The sequence below is a fragment of the Bactrocera dorsalis genome, chromosome 5 (assembly GCF_023373825.1).
Source record: "Bactrocera dorsalis isolate Fly_Bdor chromosome 5, ASM2337382v1, whole genome shotgun sequence".
In the NCBI taxonomy this organism is placed as follows: Eukaryota; Metazoa; Arthropoda; class Insecta; order Diptera; family Tephritidae; genus Bactrocera; species Bactrocera dorsalis.
This window is the reverse complement of record NC_064307.1, coordinates 53,606,712-53,629,561: the sequence shown is the minus strand read 5'-3', so window position 1 is coordinate 53,629,561 and position 22,850 is coordinate 53,606,712. Positions and strand designations below refer to the sequence as shown.

General features: G+C 35.4%; 1 protein-coding gene across 4 annotated transcripts; it reads left to right on the top strand.

Annotated features, from left to right (window-relative positions):
* The first annotated feature begins 1,008 nt into the window (after nt 1-1,008).
* Nucleotides 1,009-22,061, top strand: LOC105230328 (uncharacterized). 4 transcript variants are annotated; one of them, XM_011211031.4, is made up of 6 exons: nt 1,009-1,164; nt 16,414-16,527; nt 20,897-21,033; nt 21,097-21,174; nt 21,235-21,488; nt 21,647-22,061. In XM_011211031.4, the coding sequence occupies exons 2-6, from the start codon at nt 16,415-16,417 to the stop codon at nt 21,887-21,889; spliced, it is 825 nt and encodes a 274-aa protein (XP_011209333.1). In that variant the 5' UTR covers nt 1,009-1,164; nt 16,414; the 3' UTR covers nt 21,890-22,061. The 4 variants fall into 4 exon arrangements, with proteins under 4 accessions (XP_011209333.1, XP_011209343.1, XP_029408957.1 ...); XM_011211041.4 differs by lacking the exon at nt 1,009-1,164 and adding an exon at nt 1,191-1,336; XM_029553097.2 differs by lacking the exon at nt 1,009-1,164 and adding an exon at nt 1,772-1,821.
* The last annotated feature ends 789 nt before the right edge of the window (nt 22,062-22,850 follow it).

Below are 22,850 nucleotides of genomic sequence, written 5' to 3'. Positions count from 1 at the left end.
CTTGGAATTAATTGTAGAATTTTATTTAAATTACCAAAAAATGCCTGTCTATCGCCTCTCTAGATTCATAATTTTTTTATAATTTATTGACAAAATTTCTGTAAAAAAACATGGGGAAAAATTAAAAAAAAAACGTTAATTAATTTTTTATTTATCAACATTTTTTCATATGTAATTCTAGTAAGGACGATAACCATTTACGTATATTTTAAAAATAAATTAGGTTTTTGTGTTTCAGATGATTTAAACATGAGAAATCGTGTCCGCCAGTAAATAAACGAGTTTCATTCACCCAGCCATTTCTCCGAAAGATGTCAACAAAAAATTCCGAATTTGCTTATATGCTGCACGATATACCTCATGAAATGTGAAAAACGTTCTATTGTAGAATAAAAATTTCATTAATAATAAATAAAGTGGATATGTTTTTAAGCATAATGTGGTTTTGTGTTGAATTTGATTGAAATTGGGATAAACATCACTTCCTCCATTATGATTTCTGGTTTTTAAACTTTGAACAATACTAGAGTAGTGTTTGGTTAAACCCGAACTTAGCCCTTCCTTACTTATTTTCAATAACGATTCTTTATCTGACTATTTGACCTAACCGAATATAACCTAAACAGATTTATATTTTTTAATATTTTGGTAACCTTTTGTTTAAATTTCTAATGTTTTAATTAGTTTATCAAAATCAAATTTTAAGTTATAGGCATTTTAATAAATTATAATTTGTTTATGAATTTGGTAGACTGCCTAGGGCATGTTAAAAATTTACACACCAACACACAATTATGTTTATTTATATTATTTTAATGAATTGAGGAAAAATGAATAGTGAAATTTTGTGTGCTGTTACGCTTAAATACGTGCGAAAAATCTATTACAAACATGCATATAAATTTATATCTAAATATATATGTATATATATGTATATGTCTGTATAAGATGTGTGCATATGCATATATAAAAGCGTGTTTAAGTGTACAAATTTATACATATATACAAGTATGTATGTATGAGATGTGAAATGTGTGATTAATAAGAGTACGTTGTGATCTATTTTTGAAAGTTCTTCTCAGCTATTCGAAACATATTGTATTGTATTTTTAAAATTAGTGTTTGATAAGTAACAGAAGAACTGTGAGGTGCAAATATTTTCAAGTAAGTTTATACGTTGCATGCTTGTTTGGTGAAAAAAAATAAAACGCTTCAATTCAAAGTAGAAAAACTACACGATTTTTAAAAAGTGTTTTTGAGTTTTGAAGCTTACAAGCTTTAACAAACGGCCTGCATCCACTTCGATTAAGTATTTTAAAGGAATTTATTTAGGAAGGTGTTTATTTAATATTATTATATAATTATAAATTCGAAATTCTAAGTATTGTTTATAATTTAAATGGAGACAGTGTAAAAGAGATTATTTGTATTGCTTAAATGAAAGAACGTATATTTACATATGAAAATGTTTGAATAAAATGTTTACGAGATTGGAAAAACGAAATGAATAAAGTGGTTAAAATTATTTAGAAAATTAAAATTACATGCCATATTTAGTGACTTCTCCGAGCTTTTGCTTGCATTTTCGTGTTAATTAGCACTCAGCAATGAAAAATTAAAAGAAAATTTAATTGTGTAAGAAATTAAGTGAGCATTTTTGATTTTTCCAAATCATCGCGGCGAATTCCGGTATTTAACGTCGAAGGTGAAGATTTCAAACCACTAGTCTATATACTATTGCAAACGGGGCAAGCGTTTCGAAATATGCACACTCTTATGTATTTTTATGTACATATACATACTACAGATAAACACACCAAGGTATATACATATGTTTTTATGACCTCATAGTCACGTTAATTAAAATCAAAATGGTGCATGGAATATTTAAATTTGTTTATATTTTGGCTGAAAGTTTTAATAAACAGTTTTGAATATCGAGGGCGTTCCAATAAATTACTATGTAGAGTATAGAATATTGGTTATGCACATGTATATGCTTAAGGAAATAGGTTAGTTTAGATCTCTCAAAAAAGCCTAAATTGGACAAATTTATTCTCGGAGTAAAGAAAAGGGAATTCTTACATGCTTTTCTAAAAATGTACTTAAATGTTTAAAAAAATTATATTAACATTTTTTTACAAATTGGTGAAAGTGTTTGCAGAAAGTCTATCTGAAACAAAATAAGAAACAGGATCCACATAAGACTTATATTTTTGTTTTAGGTAAATGTAAAATTTTCACAAACTAGTAAAATAGTCAAATGTGCATATATATTATTACTCTATTGGCTGCGATTCATCACGGCTGTTATCTATATATGGTACGTACATACGTATATTTATTAGTCAATTCCGTTATTTTATTATATTAGCGCTAATAAGCAGATTGACATTACGAATTTGCAAAAATCATTACTCACAATATAAATAAATAGGCACAAAATAGCGTGCAACATATATGTAGATACACATGAACCCAAGTGCTATCATATATACACATAGAAATATGTATGTATGGTATGTGTATATAAAATATCATATTAGACTATAGTATTTTCGAAAAATGAGATGTTCTTTGAAACACAACCAACAATCATTTCTATTTTTATGCCCTTTTCATAAACGACAATATGCAAGACAAAATACAAAATAAAACCGTCTTTTAGCAACATATCTAGATGAATGTTCTTATATGTATGTATGAATACGGATTCATGTCCAATGTACATTCTTATTAAATATATGTACTTGTACCTGTACTAAGTAAAGTGTCAAGTGCGATGACGAATGCCGTAAATGTATATTCATTAGTGTTGTAAAAATTAACAATTATTAAAATTACCGAAACGATAAAAATATAATAAAAAAATAGCTTTTATTAGACATTTAACTTATTGTTGAATTCTGATTATTTAAGAATAACAAATGAGGTACAAACTGTCTAATAATCAGTGTTCCAAACTAATAAAAGCAAAAATAAGTTCAACGTGAAAAAAATTTGATGCACCCCGGTGTTGGACCGACCAGGGTAATTTTTTTTTTTAAGCGCGGCCGAATGCCGCCCACGCAAAAAGGAGTTCATACAAGTATACATATCGTCGGCTTAACGTGCAAAGGTGCTAAGTGCCATTTTTGAATTATTAAATAAAACAAAAAAAAAAACTGAATAAAAATTGAAGTTCAAAATTTTTTTTTTATTTTTCTAACGCAGTTTTGTCAATTGTTATATTTCATTTAAGTACAAAAAAAAAATATAATAAAAAATTTAATGAGCGCCTTTATATAGGCCTTTTTTGGACTTAGCACATTTTCTGGAGTTATTTGCACTTGGATGTATTGGACTTAGCACATTTTCGAAAAAGAAATATTGCAGTTTTTTTTGCAAATGGCGTATTTTATTATCACAAAAAAATATTATACAGTCTTACTTTGTTGCTGTCGTTTAAAGGAATACATAAGTACTTAAATGGAAAATCTTTGTTTAAGCCTTAAACTTTAAGGTATCACAAAAAGTTAATATATCAGTTCAGTCTTAATTCATTGCTGTTTGGAAATTATAAATTAAACAAACCAAAAAAAATATATTAAAAAATAAGAAGATATCACTCATGTGGTAGGACGTCATAATATTGATGGTAGTCTCTTGGCAAAGAAGTTTTTAAATATTGCAAATCTGCGTATTTTCTTGCTGTTTTGTTTGTCTTCTTTGTTTTCTTCTTTCTTGGTGAAGCTGTGGCAAATTAGACCAATCCGTTGGCACAACACTTCTGTCCACTCTTTGTTGTAAATAGCTCCATGGCTCGGGAAACGCAATTTATAAAATATTTCCCTTTCCGGTGTATTTAATCGCACGAATATCGGTGACTTTTGATTCAGCCTTTCCGCGACCAGGACGAATTGTTTTTAAAAAATGTATGCCCTTGAAACATTTGAAAAAAGTATGATCCAAATACTCTACCATATAAGGTGTAGGTTTCTTTCGAGCATTCTGACATATTTGAATATACTCTGCTGGTACATTAACAATTTGGTGTTTAATAACACGCTCGATAACTGAATGTACGCTGTCAGCTTCCATTTGGGTGTGCCCCGTTTCTAGTAGTTTTTGCTCAATTATTACGCCATGTTTAATAGATGTATTGAGCAAAGTGTTACTCATAGAAACATTCCTATTCTGGTACGTACATCCATCACTATAAAGAATAATTTTCGTAGCAGCTGCATTCTCGGTTTGCAATTATTTTATTCTCGATGAAGTACACCCAAATGCTAGCAAATTCTTCGGCAGATAATCCACCTTCTACTTCGTTCCACATGAAGCAATAAGCATCATGATTTATCAAATTGTAAAACACCAAATTGTGGACTTGCAACTTCGTGCGGTAATAAAGGCTGCTTACTTGGGATTTTGGTGTCATTAAGACCGCTTGCAGATCAATAGTAAACACGAAGGTTTCTTCGATTTTGTCCTTTTGTTTCTCTTCCCTAGCTTCATGTTTTTTTGCCTGGTGAAGATTGTAGACGTCATCCAAAATATCTCCCACAGTATGTCACGCACAGATTTCACACTGATCTTTTTTAGGGAAGAATAGACCAAGCTTTTGATCCGCAAAGGCGTTATAAAATGCTGAAATAGAGAGTGGGGGTTTTCCATGTGCATTACACCAATCCTTTACGTAAAATTCGAAGAGTTGTTTTTTTGACGACCATTCTGGCAAAATATATTTTTTTTTGAGTTCTTGCACCGCAGTAATGTGATTCCATGGTTGGCAGAGTATTGAAAAACGAATTTAGAGATTCACGTGCAATGCTACAATTTTGTTGTGGTGCGTTCTGTGTAGTGTTTCTTGAAATCGTAGGCTGCTTAACCCAATTTAGCACCGTACGTCTGCCAATGCTAAGAGTGTTCAAGAAGAATTTTCTGCAAACTTTAACACTTTTTTGCTCGACTCTTACATGGTATTGAAATGTTCCACTCCTTCTGCTCTTGTGTTTATCTTTGCGATTTCGCATTCTTGCAGGAGTTGTTACTTGAATCAATGTATTTATGTACATAAGTCTGTTTCTCTTTCCAGTGCATTTGCCAGAATTGTTTAAACAATGCTTGTCTTTGGTCTTCAGTAATTTTTGCACAGTGGAGAGCAGCAGAACTAGTTGCTTTTTTACAGCTACATCGTTCTCCAATGACTTTTGCATTTCTAACTCTTCGATGATTCCACAGGCCATTCTCTTTCTTTTTCCCCAGATAAAGTTTCCCATTTTCTCTCTGTTTTTTTATTTTTTGCTGCGAACCAAGCTGGATTAACCATTTTTCCTCTTCTTTTGCGCGTTTGTGACTTAGAAGGAAGGTCAAGTGATTCATCCGAATCGCTATTAAAGCCATAAGGCACCAGTCCTAAAACTCCATCATCTGCGTCATTGCGATAATCGCTGCAATGCTCGTTACTGCTTTTATCACTATCCATTGAATTGAAATTCATCCTAAAAATAAAAAATAAATAGTTTTTATTGAAATTATTTGAATAACTACTTTAGCACTTTATAATTATAACTATTTCACTTACGTAAATTTTAAGCTTGTTCGTCGCGCTTATATACTTTTTTTCTAACCAATTTTTCTAGTCGTTCGGGAGCACGATTGCCGCTTCGTCAACCCCAAGTATCACACTTTATAATTATAACTATTTCACTTACGTAAATCTTAAGCTTGTTCGTCGCGCTTATATACTTTTTTTCTAACCAATTTTTCTAGTCGTTCGGGAGCACGATTGCCGCTTCGTCAACCCCAAGTATCACAAAAAAACATCTAAGCGAAGTGTCGAATAACACAGCAGCTATGCCGTGTTACCTAGCAAAAAAGACAAAGCACACTTTAGGTAGCAATCACATTGTCATGTGGACTTAGCCCGCGCGATTTGACAGTTGCGGACTTAGCACTTTTGCACACCACTGCCCAAAATAGCTTTAAAATAAAGTAAACCAATTTTTTTTTTATGTAGCTGATGTGTTTTATATTTATCTATCGAATTTCTTCAAAATATCAATTTTGACCATAAGTGGACTTAGCACCTTTACACGTTAAGCCGACGATATGTGGCGTGCTCACGAGTTGGTGTTACATATTTGGTATAACATATCGCAATAGTGGGTACCTATGGTTAAAAATTTTGTTTAAAAGTAGGTATGGACTCGCCCCTAATAGGTTTATTGTATATATCTCCAAAACCATTTAAGCTATAGCATATAGTATATCTTTTCAACACCTTTTGCGACAGCAAAACAATAAGTGAAATCGGATGATAATAACGCCCGCTCTCCATAAAACGATTTCGGTAAAAACTACTAAAATACCTAAATGCGTCAAAGACATTAAATTAATCATCCGGGATGGCACGAGAGTGCTTTATAGTAGCAGGACTCATAATTGGGTAATAGGCCTGGCAGCGCCCATATTTAGGGTAAAACCCATATATCGGGACCTAATTTACCGATTTTAACTTAATTCGGCACATAATACTATCCTGACATACCTTCCTTATAGTGTGAAAATGGAAATCAGACGACAAACACCCCTTTTTCCTATATAACATAATTTTAAGTTATATACATATATGATTCATTCACTTTCTATTATGCAAATCAATTACCAATCAATGTATCGGGTAAAACTTTAGTCGAATAGTGCGCTTACAGTAGGCCACCTTACGACCAAAATTTGTCTAATTCGGTGAGAAATATTATTAAAATAATCGTTTCCTCTTAATAGTCAGTCTGCATGTCGAAAACGGGTTGAGCCTGATGATTATTTCTATTAGCCCACATATACCTAATGGAAAGATTTTCGAATTTCCTGACTTATTACCCATACATCGGTCAATATGTCAGTTATCTTTATTAAAATGAATAAGCGTGTTTTTTTCTTTTCTCATTGTTGATGGTATGTGAGATATCTTAAAGGAGCATCTACTTCTGTCAATAATATGTAGCAACGCCAAAAATGTCAGAAACACTAAATTTTACGGAAGAAATGGCAGAAGGAAGCTGCACCCAGGCTTTTTTTAAAAATTGAAAATGGGCGTGGCGTCACCTACTTATGGACCAAAAACCATATCTCAGGAACTACTAATCAAAGTAATTTTACAGCAAAATAAAAAAGTTACATACGGAAAATGAAATTTCGATTATCACTTTATCATGCGAGAGTATAAAATGTTCGGTGACAGCCGAACTTAGCTCTTCCTTACTTGTTGTGCCTAAATTTGATAAAATCGTGTGAAAACTTGCTTTAGCCTCCACATAACCAATATCAGGATTTTCCGACATCCGGCTAACTTTACTTCACATGGTAGGTGATGGTATGAGAGGTACCTTAATGAAAAAACATTTTATTAGTATGTGGTATTGGCAAAAGATACAATCAGGTCAATACTACCCCAACTCCTATATACTACATATAATGATTTTCGTTTTAATTTTTATTTCCCCATCTTTGATCTTTGCAAGTTTCTAAAAAATAACTATAATAACAAGGATAAAACTACATGCACTTTTAGAAGGCTTTTTTCTAGTTTCTCTCAGTTTTCTGGTCTCAGCGGTTACATAAAACTGTAACCTTGTTGTATGTTTCTATACTGTTTCGCTGACCATTTTGATATGAAGATCGCGGTGCAGATCACAGGCATTCTTATTACTTATTTTTTTGGAATCTTTCCACAGTTTTGATATACTATATAATATACGTACAAGTATATTAGTGAAGCCCATCCCCAAAGTTGAATTCCGTATGTTTCAAGGTTTAATTAAGATTTTACTTTATGCAGTTAACGGAGAATTCTTCCCGATTAGCCTGCTTATTTTCTTATATTTTAAGCTGAGCTCTGCATTTGTTTTTGTGTGGGTGCTGAGATGGAGTACGGGATAACTTAATTTCGAATATTTAAAGGAATATGTGTAAAGGCCTAACTACGAGTATAATGTGCATAAGCTAGCTTAAGCCAGCGTAAGCAACTGTCCGAATACACACAAATTGTATGTTGCAACTATAATGTGCTTTACATCAAGTTTCGTCAAGTTTTTTCAAACGTCATTTGCTTAAGGAAAATGCGAAACTGGTCGCATCTTCCGTACGGAATCAGCTGTTTTCGCTTTTTGTCAACAGATACATCATTTGGAATTTGAAGATGTAGGACGACGAATGTTTTATACAAAGTTCAGTCGAAAATACTGAAAAAAGAAATGTTTTTACGACAAAATTTTATTTCAATCGCGTGTACTATAAATAAAAAAAATATTTGTGGTCAATCCCCTTCATTTCTAGGAATCGTACAAAAAAACCATCCTCTTCCTGTTTATTTCCCTCACTGAACATGACCGAACTCTATTTTTTAATTTCACTAATTTTTGTTAATATGCATATTCCGTCTAAGACAGAAGTAAGCATTTTAATTGTTTTTAAATATTTTAATTTTCTAGTAATTTTTGCAAAATCCAGATGAAATATAAAATCAAAACACGAATTGCTTATTAACAATTTTCTCTTCTGCATGTAAGTACATTATAGTCATTCAATAGTCTACTCTCCGTTCCTTATGCATTTGACAGGCTTTTCGTTAATTTTTTGACAGTAACATACGGCTGCATATGCATACTATAGTTAGGCCTTAACACTCTTTTAATGTAGTTTACGTGAATTTTTTCTGTGTCAATTCTATTATGTGGTTAATTGAAATTTGTGTTCTGCTGGACGATTCAACTTAATTTTTACCGGTAGTATTAATGCTGATATAATCGGCAAATCTGGCAATTGTGCTGGTTATCGGCTTAGTAAACAATGAATAATGAAACGCTTATATACAGGAGTGGTCCTGGGACACTTCCTTGAAATACACCTGTTAAAACGGCTGTGCAGATGTTCTTATTTTCTATTGCATCTTCTTTCTTGCTTGGTATATACATAGCTGGTTGAGTCGGGTGTGGGATTGTAGATCTCAAGTATATCCCATCCAAATTGATGAATTGTGAAATGCAACAGTGAGATTGAACGATATGACGATGATTCATATGCGCGCTTCCCAAGTTTTTTAATCCTAGTAATTTCGTATACATTTTATGCCATTGTAACCTTTGTTAGTGCTTTGCGACATGGAGATTTCGCAACATTGAAAGCATTTTTAGGTCTTATTCTAGTTTTTATGAAGCTCTTTATATGTTATTGGTGGAATTTCATTAAGATAACACAAATATTGGCCGATATATTCAGTATAAAGTCACCTAGAAGTTCGAAAATATTAATATTAGGTATATGGGTGGAGGGTGGAGTCATGTGTAGAAGTTCACGCAAGTGAGGAAAGTTCTCTGATCGCCATTCACTTGGGAGTGGCCAGAAACGATTTTTTTACATATGTATGACTCAAGCAGCACACGACTTCCGGTCGTATCCTCTGGGTAGCCTAAGAACATCCGTTTGAAGGCGAGCTAAAGTGAGAAGGCGAAATATTCCCTACTTAGGGTTGTGCGCTGGGTTTAGGACCCGCCACGTAAAAAAACACCCCCAATGAAAGGAAACAACAAGCCTCGGATGAGTGACCCCCTTTTTGATGACGACCATGGCAAACGAATTAAGAACTATGATTTGAGGGCATGCACCTGGAATGTCCGGTCCCTTAATTGGGAAGGTGCCGCTGCCCAGCTGGTTCATATCCTCGTGAAAATAAAGGCTGACATCACCGCCGTCCAAGAAATGCGATGGACGGGACAAGGACAGAGACGAGTAGGTTCTTGTGGCATTTACTACATATAACGGAGTTGGTGTTGGATTCGTGGTGGGAGAGAGACTCCGTCGCCGAGTACTATCATTCACTCCAGTGAATGAACGTCTAGCCACAATCCGCATCAAAGCAAGGTTCTTCAACCTATCGCTGATTTGCGCCCACGCCCCGACGGAAGAGAAGGACGATGTGACCAAAGATGCCTTTTATGAGCGGTTGGAGCGCACTTATGAAAGATGCCTCGGCACGATGTCAAAATCGTGCTTGGCGACTTCAACGCCAGGGTGGGCAAAGAAGGTATCTTTGGCACTACGGTCGGTAAATTCAGCCTCCACGAGGAAATATGCCCAAATGGGTTGAGGCTGATCGACTTCGCCGGGGCCCGAAATACGGTTATGTGTAGTACTAGATTCCAGCATAAGAAATTTCATCAAGCTACCTGGCTGTCTCCGGATCGAAAAACCACCACCGATCATGTTGTGATAGACGGAAGACACTTCTCCAGTGTTTTAGATGTGCGTGCGATCCGAGCTCCTAACATCGACTCGGACAACCAAGATTCGCACCCGCCTCTGTGCAGCAAAAAACGCACGTCAACAAGCACAAGGAATGTTTGACGTCGAGAAGCTGCAATCACAACAGACAGCCGAACGATTTTCTACTCGACTTGCACTCCTGCTATCTGAGAGCACTCGTCAACAACTCGGTATAAGGGAACTGCGGGACGGCATTTCAAACTCCTTACGTACAGCTGCAACCGAAACCATTGGCTTTCGGAAAGTGCAAAAGAACAGCTAGTATGACGAGGAGTACCGTGTCGCAGCGAAGAGAAAACAGGCTGCCTACCTCGCAACGTTACGATCGCCCACAACACGTGCGGGATGAGATAGATATCCAGAGTTTAAGAGTAAAACGAGACGCATTTTCAAACAGAAAAAGAAAGAGGCCGAAGTGCGTGAGTATGAAGAGCTTGACAAGCTGGCGGACAGGGGTAATGCTCGAAAAATTTACGAAAAATGCGGCGGATAACAGAAGGTTTCAAAATCGCAGCATACTCTTGTAGAACCAGCAAAGGTGATCTAGCGACCGATGCCAAGGGCACACTAAAATTATGTAGGGAACACTTCTCCAGCCTGTTAAATGGCAATGAAAGTACACCGCCAGAAGAAAGCGAACTCGATTCGCCAATCGATGACTATGACGACGGCAATTACCCGTCTGTAAAACAACAAAGCGGCGGGTGTCGATGGATTGCCGGCCGAGCTATTCAAATACGGCGGCGAAGAACTGATAAGGAGCATGCATCAGCTTCTTTGCAAAATGTGGTCGGACGAAAGCATGCCCAACAATTGGAATTTAAGTGTGCTATGCCCAATCCATAAAAAAGGAGACCCCACAATCTGCGCCAACTACCGTGAGATAAGCCTCCTAAACATCGCATATAAGGTTCTATCGAGCGTATTGTGTGAAAGATTAAAGCCCACCGTCAACAAACTGATTGGACCTTATCAGTGTGGCTGACCAACAATGTCAGCCTGGAAATCCAACGCAGGATTACTCTTGCCAACAGGTGCTACTTCGGACTGAGTAGGCAATTGAAAAGTAAAGTCCTCTCTCGACGAACAAAAACCAAACTCTATAAGTCGCTCATAATTCCCGTCCTGCTATATGGTGCAGAGGCTTGGACGATGACAACAACCGATGAGTCGACGTTGCGAGTTTTCGAGAAAGATTTATGGTCCTTTGCGCGTTGGTCACGGCGAATATCGCATTCGATGGAACGATGAGCTGTACGAGATATACGACGACATTGACATAGTTCAGCGAATTAAAAGACAGCGGCTACGCTGGCTAGGTCATGTTGTCCGGATGGACGAAAACATCGCGCCACGTAGCGAAGAGAAGAAACGACTGACGCGCTGTTGTTGACTCGGCTATAATCGCGTAAGCGGTGTCTACACCAGTAAAGAAGAAGATATGGGGGCTCAGGGAAGTATTAACCCGATTAAACCCAAAAATTTTAGAATTTTATTTAGAAGAAATATACAATAAACTTATTAGAGCCCACGCCCACTTTTTCAATATCTTTGTGACCCCCTGTGCCAAATTACAACTTTATATATTAATTTAGTGCATAGTTATGTCACTTTATAGGTTAATGTCGAGTTGTGGATGTGGCAGTGGTCCGATTACGCCTATCTACGAACTCGTAATTTTTTTGTTCTGAGAGACCCGCATACCAATTTTCATCAAAATATCTTAATTTTTACTCAAGTTACAGCTTGCACGGACGGACAGACAGTAACCCGGATTTCAACTTTTCTCATCGGCCATGATCATTTATATATATGTATGTACAAGTATCTAAATCTATCTCGCTTAGTTTCAGGTGATACGTACAACCGTTAGGTGAACAAAACAATAATACTTTGCATCATCAGGTTGGAAGAGTATAAAAAATCCCTTTGTGAGACTTTATTTGCACATTGTTTAATGGCCATAATAATAAATTAGTAATATGAGTTATAACCTTTTAGGTAATTAAAATACGCTAAGCAACTTTGCTTGTGCTCTAAATATTGTACATGAGCACACGAATTTAATATACTATATATGTATGTATACCTTTATGAATTATTATGAATTTATGGGACACATTTGCTAACGCACGAAACGTATGTATGTATAATTTATATGTGCCTATACAATAATAAAGTGCTTATCAGGTTCTAAATAAAAGCAATATACAAACTAGTTATCGTTTTTTATGACTGAATATAAACATTTATCATATGTACATATAAATTTAAATATATATGTGGCAAAAAGAAAGTAAATAACATAAACTCTTTATTACATAGCATACACTGTGCGTCACCAGGTTAGCACACCTTGATCCTAAACCAATTGCTTATGATTTTTTGTCATTAATTTTCAGCCACTTTATTATTTTCTCATGGGATAAGAATTTACCGTTATATGGCTTTTAGTATTTATTGTTCTTAGTCGATAAGTGTTCTTAATTTTTGCACATTCTGGTTACCACAAGCAATTTGTTTTGCATTTTTCATCGGAGTTTGTAATCTTTTTTCATTTATATGGTTTTAATATAATTCTATAGATTGAAGAGAAAACAATATCGAATTATTTCAATAATTGAAATGTCAAAAAAATTGGAAGAATTCGAAAAGTTATATACAATTTCTTGCGAAATGCCGGGTCATAAATTTCCTTAAACTATATTGGAAACTTGTATAATGACAACCTGATCGGACCTTAGAGATAATCCTAAACGAGGCGGGATCTACTCATTATTAATCATACTCATGTCTAAATAAGTTAACATATAGGTTTAAAAATATGTTTTCAGCTAAAAATGTAGAAGAATATTAAAAAAGGTGATATGTGCTTCAGCTGGGTTAGGGTAAGTTAATCTGGTAGGCAAATGAGACATGCATAAGCCACTTGGTACCGGCAGTGTGAAAAGAACTGGTCGCAGCATGCGATGCAACAATGCGTAGAACGTCACATCACAACAAGTGGCAGCCTGTATATTGGTGGAATGAGAAAATTTTCACGCTGAGAAATCTTTGTCACTCAGCTAGACTACGTCTACAGCGTAATCGAGGCGAAACGAACGAGAATCGCCTTAGGGAAGAATTTAAAAGCCACAAGAAGCTCCTGAAGTCGTTAATTACCCGAAGCAAAAAATCATGGTTTGAGAATCTCTGTGGGAAAGCAAACACTGACCCTTGGGGAACTGCTTACATAATCTGTATGACCCTAAAACCAAAGACACCACCTGAAGAAACTTCATCGTAACGACCTCTGACCGGCGGATTATCAGAGAGACAATACGGCTTTATAGAAAAGAGATCCACTATTGACCCACTAAGAAAAGTCGTCGATACTGCGAAATGTGCAGTAAGTGGCAAAAGATGGAAAGATGGCACAAAAAAGTACTGCGCGCTGATAACCAACCCTGGATGTCAAGAATGCGTTCAACACGGCAAAATGGGCAGACATAATCAAAGCCCTGGATAAAATACGGGCCCTTGAATACCTCATAAATATAATAACGAGTTATTTTAAAAACAGAAGGCTGATTTTTGATACAGACGAAGGCTCCGAGTGCTACTCTATCTCGAGTGAATGCCCCAAAACTCAGTGCTAGGCCCACTATTATGGAACTCTATGTATAAACGGGGTCCTACGAAGACAGCAAACAACAGACGTGAAACTAGCGTATGCCGATGATCTCATGGTGGTAGCAGTGACCAAATAATTAGCCGACCTGAGAAATAAATGTAATGAGTGCTTAAATGGTCTACGCTAATGGTTTTCTTCTGTGAGTCTGAAACTGGGGAGAACAAAACAGAAGTCTTACCGATAAGCACTAGGAAGATAGAAGAACGAATAGAGCTCACCATAGGAGAGTGCGAAATTACTTCAAAGCCGCAACTGAAGTATCTGGGAGTAATATTGGATTCCAATGTAAAATTTAAAGAACACCTGGAGTATTCTTCCGGTAAAGAAAACAAAATTTATAATGCCCTATCGAGAATGGTGACCAATAAAGTCTGTGTACGTTCCAGCCGGCGATTCTCAATAGCAATGAGTTCCGTAATACTGTATGCGGCAACAGTATAGATACAGGCAATGGATATAAAAGCGTACGCTAAACAAATAATTGCAGTGCATAGGCGTTTTGCAATTCGAGTAACAAGTGCTTTCCGGACTATATCAACCGACGCTACTGAAGTATTAGCCGGGATGCCTCCCATTGACATCCAGGGAGATGAACTCGAGCATTTATATCAGCTATCAGTGCCTAAGACAGTATCGGCAAGGACCAAGAAGAACTAACACCCGAAAACGTGATTAACACTGGGAAACCCATGCATTGTATAAACAACGACGATCTGGACAGAAGAATAGTTAAGGAAATCAAAACACGATGGATCGAGCTGCTGTCTACGTAGATGTTGACTCTGGTATTATCTGCATTAGGGGCCATCTCCTCGGCTTTCGCAATAGCATAGACTTAAGCTTCAAATATACTGCAATGGACACTCTGGACGGTATATCCCCGCGCCAACACTATCCTCCATGTTTTAATCGTCCGTATAAACGTATAAATGTTCTTCTATGTTAACCTGGAATCTTCTTTCCCAGTTGAAAATCTTGCAGGCGGTACAATTCAAACCGCCATTAATCACTGAGCTATGCTCGAAGATTCTATATGTAAATGTTCCAGCATTCAGTAGAAGTCCCGCCCGCACCGAGCCCCTGAACCCTTTCCATTGGCTTCTGTTAGGTGGATTTCCGTACGACTGTCCATCAAACTACTGCACTGTAGAGCAGAATAGGACTTACAATAGCTCTGTAGCACCAGTACATCAGAGAGGGAGAAAGCCCCCAGTTTGTACCGAGAATCTGTCTACACGTATATAAAGCATTACCATCCTTGACACCCTTCACTACCACAACCGCCAGATCATCTGTGGAAATACTGATGTCGTAGCTGGCCTTCTCAAGTTGAGAAAAAACTCCTCAGAGGCAATCTAACTTTTGTGGTGGTTCACTTGGAGTACTCTCAGCGCTTCTTGAGGCGAAGGAACACCCTTCCAAAGTCCCACGCCATCTTTCCGCACCTCGCCTGCGGAATATCCTCAGCACCCTTATTGATTGGGAGGATGTAGCTTTGACCTCCATCTTCCTTGAATAATTTCGGCACACTTAGCAACTTCTAGTCCCTAGTCGGCAAGTTTGGATCCTGTCGTTGTAGCAGCCGCAGACATGTTCCATGTCCACCACGAGAAGTATGGTTACCTTCGCCTTGGGCACCGATGGAATATTGCTGTGGTCCACCACCGCAAGTTTTGGAAGCGTTCTGAACGTTTTCCTTATCCATGTTAGCGTGGGCCGACGTTGTACTTCAAGATTTTCCATCAAATGACGGCATGCGTTCGCTTGGTTTGGCGTTCATTCTCCAGAAGAGGGCTATTGAAGCTTAATTTTCCACTATTTTCCACCGCTCTTGTGATATCTATCCCAGCGGGTTACTACGGTCTACGATCAAATGTCGTTTCACAATCTCATTGGATGCCTTGGACCTTGTCGGTTTGTCGTCTGTTGCAAAAGTTGAAACCCTCGGGCACCCGAACACTGTAGACCTTTTTTTAAACTACATATATAATTTTGAAGTAGGCTAACCTAATAATTTTATAAGATATTGTTTGGATGGTCCCAAAACTAATATATGTAAATATATTTACAAATAATTACTCAGGAAGCAAGGAGTTATAAATATGTATATGTATGTACAAGGACTGAGGACTTTTTCTATCGTTTCTATGTAAATTTAATTTCTCCCAGTTAAAAAATCTTTGATTATGACATATTGAATTTCCAAAGTATGATAATGGGCAAATTAAAATTATCAAAATTTATTTTTCGTATTTATTCTGAATTAATGCAAACCTTGTTCAAAAAATGTATTTTTCGCATCATTGCATACAAAATAATTAGCATCCGAAGAAATTTTAAGCGATTTACGAATTCTTTTTTACTCATGTTAAATAAATAAGAAATTTGAGAAGAGTTTAAAATAAAATAATCATCATTCATAAATGTTCTTTCAGAATGTCTAGTTATCGCCCAAGAAGAACACGCATTTATGGCGCCAATTACGATATGGGGGAAAGCTCTTATAAAAAGTTGCTGGAAAGCTTAGATAATAAAAGAGGCATCGGCAGGTAAATTTTTACTTAAAAAATTATTAGAATAAAATTAATATAAAGTACTTCAATTATTGTATCAATAGATTATAAAAAAATTTAAATCTAAAAACAACAAGTAAGAAAGAGATAAGTTTTTTTTATATCGATTTTATTAGCTTCACCTGTATACAATGTATACATACACCATGTATGTTTACATGTTTGTAAATTTTTCCAGTCCGTCTGTACCTTGAGTAAAAATTGAGATATCCAGATGAAACTTTATACAGGTATTCCATGCCTTATAAAAGCTGTCGGTATTGGAGTTGATGTAAAGTGCCATTGTTAAGCACTAAACTAATGTACATATGTATGTATCTTCTTAGACGCTAACTCAACAAAACTGGCTAAGAAGAAGTCGTTTTAGAATTTGCTCATACACACTCTCTGTATCGGTTATGTTTGAAACTACGAAAACTCGAAAACTTACTGAATAAATTCGGCACAGGCACTAAACTTCATAACTTATGTAGATGGTGTGGAAGACTTTTATAGGAACAGGTGTAAAAACTGGACAAAGGACATGTCACCACTCCCCTTTATGTGATATCATATACCTACTACTATCATACATTGTGAAAATGTACGAAATGGACAATAACTACGTATACTTTCTGTATAACGCAACTTTAAATAGCATCGAATAATTCACTTCCCGTATAGAAATCAAACACCAATGAATACGAGTATATCGGTATATAATTTTGCATAAATGAAACTCTTTAGGCATTTAATCTTGTGCCCAAAAATTATAGAAATCGTGCCATAATTTTTCAAAAACAGATATATTACAATTTAGTATGTATGTATGTATATATGATTGCATGTTTGTATGTTTGTAATTGTTTTTAATCGCACTGAAACTGAAGGACACTGACAAAAGTTTGATAGACACAAACAGCATGGACTGGTCCACCGTGGAAAGTGAAAGTAAAAGTGAAACTTTTGCCAAAGTTTTATAAATTTTCTCCCGTTTCCTCCTCCGCCACCCCCCGATGGTAACGAATTTTAATTAATTATATTAAATTAAAGAAGTTGATAAGCGAAAAAAGGATTTTTTTAATATTATTGAACTAAATCAAAAAGTGATTTCAATGGTCTAGTTTTCTTTGACTGGTAATGAAAGGATCTAAGCTCAAAAGCAATCAGTTTCGCAAGTCCTGATTAGTAGCGACCCGCTAGTTATTTCGTGTATGATGGAGTCGATACATCTTAACGTTCTTATTGCTTGACTCAGCAGGTTCTTCTCTCGAATTGAAACTATTGCAAATTGAATTGCTCAGAACTGCCATTAAAGGCACATTTTCCTAATAATAATAGGTAAGTAGAGGACTCATTGTGTTCATTAATTACATTCGTGATTTTTTGATCCCAATTTCAACATCAGATTCTGAGACCTTTATTTTCTCAGGATAACTGTTTTCCTTTAAAATGTTATCATAGCATGGTAAAAATTTAATATTAAAGTCTTTGGTAACGAAGCTTCTAATAAGTAGATACTGATGCTTTATTAAATTTGCTTCGGTGATAAGTGATACTAAAGGGTGATTTTTTAAGAGCTTGATAACTTTTTTTTAAAAAAAAACGCATAAAATTTGCAAAATCTCATCGGTTCTTTATTTGAAACGTTAGATTGGTTCATGACATTTACTTTTTGAAGATAATTTCATTTAAATGTTGACCGCGGCTGCGTCTTAGGTGGTCCATTCGGAAAGTCCAATTTTGGGCAACTTTTTCGAGCATTTCGGCCGGAATAGCCCGAATTTCTTCGGAAATGTTGTCTTCCAAAGCTGGAATAGTTGCTGGCTTATTTCTGTAGACTTTAGACTTGACGTAGCCCCACAAAAAATAGTCTAAAGGCGTTAAATCGCATGATCTTGGTGGCCAACTTACGGGTCCATTTCTTGAGATGAATTGTTGTCCGAAGTTTTCCCTCAAAATGGCCATAGAATCGCGAGCTGTGTGGCATGTAGCGCCATCTTGTTGAAACCACATGTCAACCAAGTTCAGTTCTTCTATTTTTGGCAACAAAAAGTTTGTTAGCATCGAACGATAGCGATCGCCATTCACCGTAACGTTGCGTCCAACAGCATCTTTGAAAAAATACGGTCCAATGATTCCACCAGCGTACAAACCACACCAAACAGTGCATTTTTCGGGATGCATGGGCAGTTCTTGAACGGCTTCTGGTTGCTCTTCACCCCAAATGCGGCAATTTTGCTTATTTACGTAGTCATTCAACCAGAAATGAGCCTCATCGCTGAACAAAATTTGTCGATAAAAAATTTTCGAACCGAACACTGATTTTGGTAATAAAATTCAATGATTTGCAAGCGTTGCTCGTTAGTAAGTCTATTCATGATGAAATGTCAAAGCATACTGAGCATCTTTCTCTTTGACACCATGTCTGAAATCCCACGTGATCTGTCAAATACTAATGCATGAAAATCCTAACCTCAAAAAAATCACCCGTTATTTCACACATTTTCTAAACACCGCAATTCAAAAACATATGTATAAGCGTGAAAGTTTACACCGATATAATGTGACTAAATAAAAGTACGTATAAAAAAAAACCAAAGCTCAAGTATATATGATGAAACAAAACACAAAAAACAATAAAATATGCACGAATATACATACACGTAAATACAAAAAACTATGAAAAATAATACTCACTCACATGCTTGGTAGAATAACATGAATAACAAAGAGGGATGCAAAAGGTTGCAACTGAAATCAAAAGCATAGACTTAGAAAACAATAACTAATGTTGACAAACTTGACTCATTTGAGAACGAGACTGGGATCAAAACTTTTTTTATTACTTAATTCGAAGTATAAATAAAAACATACCACTGAAAAGGGCACTTATAAAACTATAGTTTTAAAACAATAAAATATCTACATATATGCTACATAAAAGAAAGTCGTATTAGTTACACCATTTATAACTCAAGAACGATTTAACCGATTTGGCTGAAAATTGGTCGGGAGGAAGCTTAGAACCAGAATAAGGACATAGGATGCTTTTCATTCTTTATCTTAGAATCAAATACAATTCATAAATACAAAAATTATATATACTTCAAATCATAAGCATTTGTTAAAAATTCATGTCAGAAGCGTTTGAAAATTAGTTTAGTAATTCAAAAATAGAAAGAAATACTTAAGTAAAAAATTTCATATCTATACATGCTTGGCATATGGGTTATACTGAATGTGCTCCTGAACCAGATAGTTTTATCAGATTTATTTAATATCACAACAAAAAATGGGATTGACTTTCATAATATGCTGTTCGCTATGCTGACTGTCGATTAGACTCGGTTGATTTCACTGAGGCACAGCCCAAATTCAACAGTATTTCTCCATGCTTTATTAACACACGAAATGCTTTTTGACTCATGTTTTTGTAAACTAACAACAGGTGGCTTCACCCAAATGCTATATCTCCTTAACTAACAGTTATAATCTAAATAATAGAAATCATATAGGTGGTATTAGTAGTACTATGTATCAGCCACAGTGAAGCGTGGACGGGTCCTCTAGTTATTATATAAAAATCTCTTTGTTATATAACATATACCTTTCGATTTATGGCGATTAAACACGATTTTATATTGCAATTTAATTTATATAAGAGATAATTTTTAAGCTATTTTCACTCCATAGTCTGTGTGTTTCTATTGCCTTACATCTCTTGCTTTTCGTAGCGCGTACGAATGGGATAGAGCAAAAATATATTTACCGTTAGCTTTATTGATTTTTTAAGAAATATCTTTAATACAAAGAGTGGTACATTTCAAACTTTTATTTTTTTATTTCTGGCCTATGAAATCGACCAGTGTGTGTCCATCCAACTTAAAAAATGGTGCTAAAACCATACAGCTATAGCATTTACTTTCCATGGTGTCATTACAATAATAAATTTACTCGAACACATTTTTAAAAGAAGTGAAAACATCACGTGTAGTTAATAAAACATATGGTTTAAAAGACTAAAAAACATACTTTTTATCACTAAAAGGTGAAAAATTAATGTAGTTAAAAATAACGCACTTTCAAAGCACTTCAAACTAAAAAGTGAAAAATAATTCTGAATATAAACTGACTACTGGCTGAAAAATACTTGTATTATATTTTTCGGTTGACGACTTTTTCCTCTACTTATTCATAATTTGCCAACTGCCTTCTAAGGTTACATACTCTAGTCTAAATCAACACTTGCGACATAGATCCGCCAAAATAATCCCTGTAATTATCCTTAATAAACTGTTATTTTATTTGTTATTTTATTTCAAATCAATTTTACTTTTACATTTTATATGAATATTACCAATAGAAGCTCAGATTCACATGTCCCTTTGGCTCGTGAAACCAGCTTGCCACCAAAAGTGACCTTTTTACAAGATGAGGATGATTTTGATCGGGAGAAATATAGAGCCTCACTAAGAGCCAAACTGCAACTAGGCGATGAGGGTAATTAAAGAATAAATAATTGACTGAAATTAGCTTATTTTACGAATTTTCCATCTACGTCAGATTCCGATGTTTTTGGCTCCACACTCAAACAATCTAAGTTGAGACTCACAGAAAGAAATAGATATCTGGAGAATGAGGGTAAGACACTAATTTTATTCAATTAAAATTTATATTATAAAAAATGTCTTATATATGTAGATGAAGACATTTTGGGATCTACCTACAAGCCATTAAAATTCATGGGGTTAGATGAATCCAATGCTGTAGACACTTCGCTGAAATCATCATTGAAATATAGAGCTTCAGCAGAGCCCTTCGAATCGGCTTTGAAGTCCTTAAAATTGAATGGTACAGATGAGTCAGGATTCGGTGAAAGCATAAAACATAGAGCATTAAAAGCTATCGAAAGAACCGGCAAAGCGAGGTCCATCTTGGACGACTTAGATGATCAGGTAAAGTAGTTATATTTTGTGAAAAAATGAAATAATTTATCTTAAAATGAAATAATTTATCTTATGTGAAAATTTTATTTTTATTAGCGTATGAAAATATTTGTATATTTTGTTAATGCCGTATTATTTTAAAATTACTTATTAATTTCATTTTGTAGGAGGCTAGCTCATGCTCTTCTAGACGTATTAAGATCAGAAGTGAGAACGTCATTATGGGGGATACCAGTACCACAACCGAAGCTTCCTCACGGATGAAAGCTACCAAAGCTCGTCTCGCTGATCTCGAATCGGAAATGTCCTCGATTAGTGAAAAACAAAGTGAGCGAGAAAGGCGTAAACATAATTTAAGAAAATTATTGAATGAAAGCGAATCTGATACCTTTAAGGCCATAGAAATGTAATTGTTATAATATTGTGTTATACGAGTACGTACCATAAAAAGAAGAGTTGTGGACATTAAAGTGTTTAAATAAATGTTGAAAGTGGAATCTATAAATTAAAACAAAGTTTTAGTTTATATTTAATAAATATGAAAATGCCAAAGCTTGCTGTAGTATTTTCCAAATCAATTTATTTTATTAGTCTCCTTCCGCTTCAATTCAGCTTTTTGCACGGTCCAAAAGCATGTCGAACGAGCGGCTTAGCTCGTTGGCCAGTATGACCGCCAGTATGCCGGTGCAAGCCGTTTGAATGGTCTCTACGTCTGCATAACGCTTTCCTTTTATGGTCAAATGCATTTTTCTGAAAAGGAAGAAGTCGTACGGTGCCATTCAGTTGAATATTGGGAGTGGTTAAAATGTGATTTTTGGTCAAATAATCTTCCTTCGAATGTTGGAGTCTGAGCAATTTTTGGTCGTCAGCCAATTTGTGCGGAACAAACCGTGCACACACCTTTGTAAGCCCAAATGTTCGGTCAAAATGCGATAAATCGATGTTTTGCAGATGTTCAATTCCGTTTCCATGAATTTCAATGATGATTTCGGCTATTTCGTGATGAATTTACGCACAGTTTCGATGGATTTTCCGGAGATCATGTATTTTGATTGGCCCACATGTTGATCGTCATTTATGTATGTCCTCATGACCACTTTGTAAACGTCAAAACCACTCTGCTACGGGATAGGCAATAATCGCTATAAACTTGTTTCATCAATTGAAACGTTTCGGTAAAAGTTTTACCAACTTTAAAACAAAATTTAATGTTATCTCTTTGTTCGAAACTCATTTTCGCACCGATAACACAAACATACTGACATTTAAAACGCAACAACTACGTCCAATCGATGAAATGTCATGAAATTTTCAGTGTACAATCGATAAAGATAGTAGATTCTAACGCACCAGTCGACATATATGTAGATG

What these genes read in the sequence shown, in the direction of transcription:
- LOC105230328 (XM_029553097.2), top strand. Translation starts at nt 1,787, where the DNA reads ATGTACATATACATACTACAGATAAACACACCAAG. An exon ending in AATAAAAGAGGCATCGGCAG is followed by an intron (nt 16,528 to 20,896) that starts GTAAATTTTTAC and finishes TATTACCAATAG; the next exon opens with AAGCTCAGATTCACATGTCC. An exon ending in TGGACGACTTAGATGATCAG is followed by an intron (nt 21,489 to 21,646) that starts GTAAAGTAGTTA and finishes TTCATTTTGTAG; the next exon opens with GAGGCTAGCTCATGCTCTTC.